Below are 2143 nucleotides of genomic sequence, written 5' to 3'. Positions count from 1 at the left end.
TTTATGATATAAAAATTCAAATGTTTAAAGAAAACAACTGAAATGCGGCTTTATTATTATAAGTCATTACTCTTCTTTTTATCTTTTAGGAATACACAATTGATATAATTTTTGCTCAAACTTGGTTTGATAGTCGTTTAAAATTCAATAGTACCATGAAAGTGCTTATGCTTAACAGTAATATGGTTGGAAAAATTTGGATCCCTGACACTTTCTTCAGAAACTCAAGAAAATCTGATGCTCATTGGATAACCACTCCCAATCGTTTGCTTCGGATTTGGAATGATGGACGAGTTCTATATACTCTAAGGTAACACTGTTTTGAAAAAATGTAATTGCTCTAATTTATTTTTCATACTAACATTTGATCAACTCATAAATTTCCCTTTTTCAAAGTTGCAAAGTAAGAAATATGGACCTCCTTTCATACACTAAAATCTAAATAAAATGGCTCAATATTTTGGAAACACTTATTTAAGCTCCAGGTAACACTGTGATTTTTAATGATATAATGAAACATCCTTACAGAAGGATTAAATGAATGTTGATGTGTAAGATTTAGGTTTATTTAATTCATTGTCTTGAACACATCTGTTATTAAGAGTAATCCTTAATGGGAAGATGTTTATGATAAATAAACTAAGAGGAAGAAACTCCATACTTAACCATGTACCCTCTGCTGTATGTGTGTGTGCATGCACATGTGTGTTTATTGAGCTTCTGAAGTACAGGTTTTTAACTGCAAACAAAGATTATTCTAAATGCACACAGAGGTGGCTTAGTTGGCTGGAGAGGAAAATGTTAGAATTTTCTCACTCATTTTTATAAATGTAATAATATTATCACTTAAGACTTTGAGATTTTAGAATTATTGTTTTCTAATGTATTACAGTCCATTATGTAGGCCAAAACTATGTTTGAAAATTAGAGAAAAGATTTTCAATGCTTGAAATTCTTTCTATTTTTAATATTTATTTTTCCATCCAAATAGATTGACAATTAATGCAGAATGTTATCTGCAGCTTCATAACTTTCCAATGGATGAACATTCTTGTCCACTGGAATTTTCAAGCTGTAAGTAATAAAATACTTGATAATTTCATAGAATTATAGCCTCAGATCTTGTTTANTATCCAAAAATTATCAAAATAATTTTATTTCTTGATGTGAACAAATATATTTTAATTTCATGATTTTTGTCTTGTATGTATTGATTACCTATATTGTAGCAATTGCTATAATGTCTACTAATAGATATGGCCTCCTTCCTTCCAAGAAGCATTAAATCTACTGGGGAGGATGGCCAAAAAATGAAAATTAAATCAGCACGAAGGGGAAGGGCCAAGATACAGGCTATGCATGACCCCATACATATTTTAAGCTGCAAATGGTGACCCTGTGTTATTTTTTCCTTTAAAAAATCATAAAGATAGATTATTTTCTTATAAAAGAAATACAAGTACAATATGGGAAAATTAGAAATTTGATTTAGAAAAAAGAAAGAAAATTTACATATTGTAGATTATCATTATTCAGTATTCACCGTTGTTACTACCATTTTAATATCTTTATGTATATAGTTTTAGTAAATGCTATCATATTCTATTGTTTGATAACATTGTATCTTTCCACTTATTATATCATAACTGTTCTTCCACTTAATTACTTTTGAAATATATCTTTAAATATTGCATAATATTGGAGAATATACTTGTACTGCATGTATTTAATAATCCATTATTTAACATTTGGGATGTTTGCAATTTGTTGTGATTAAGGTAATGTTATCAAAATCCTTTTAGCCACCCATAACTATTTCTTTAGGCTATGGATACAAACACCTCTGAAATCTTTGACACAACTTGGTCAGATTTCGGAGGTGTCAATTTTGAATTATTTTCTAATGATATGCTTAAAATAGAGACCCAGGGTTCATTACAGTTTTGAGCCCCTAATGGATCAGTAGTTATAGAATGTTGTAGACGGGCCTGTATTGTTTGGTAGTTTTTTCCTTAGACTAGGCTTGAGGAAGAAAGTGGCAAAATGAAAGCCTAGATACGAGGTGTGATCAAACAATACAGTGAATGTTTAAATTAAAAAATTAAAAAATTATTACAGTACAAGACATGTTGCCATTAATCCC

The 2143-nt window shown here is 29.5% G+C and overlaps 1 protein-coding gene across 1 annotated transcript in view; it reads left to right on the top strand.

Moving 5' to 3' along the window:
• Window positions 1–2143, top strand: part of GABRG1 (gamma-aminobutyric acid type A receptor subunit gamma1) — a 69771-nt gene that overhangs the window by 42654 nt on the left and 24974 nt on the right. The window contains exons 4-5 of the mRNA XM_019665759.1: window positions 90–310; window positions 992–1074. Coding sequence (XP_019521304.1) covers window positions 90–310; window positions 992–1074 — 304 coding nt within the window. The remainder of the gene's footprint in view (window positions 1–89; window positions 311–991; window positions 1075–2143) is intronic.

This window comes from Hipposideros armiger, unplaced genomic scaffold (genome assembly GCF_001890085.2).
Source record: "Hipposideros armiger isolate ML-2016 unplaced genomic scaffold, ASM189008v1 scaffold_452, whole genome shotgun sequence".
Lineage (NCBI taxonomy): Eukaryota > Metazoa > Chordata > Mammalia > Chiroptera > Hipposideridae > Hipposideros > Hipposideros armiger.
This window is presented reverse-complemented; position numbering and strand designations above follow the sequence as displayed.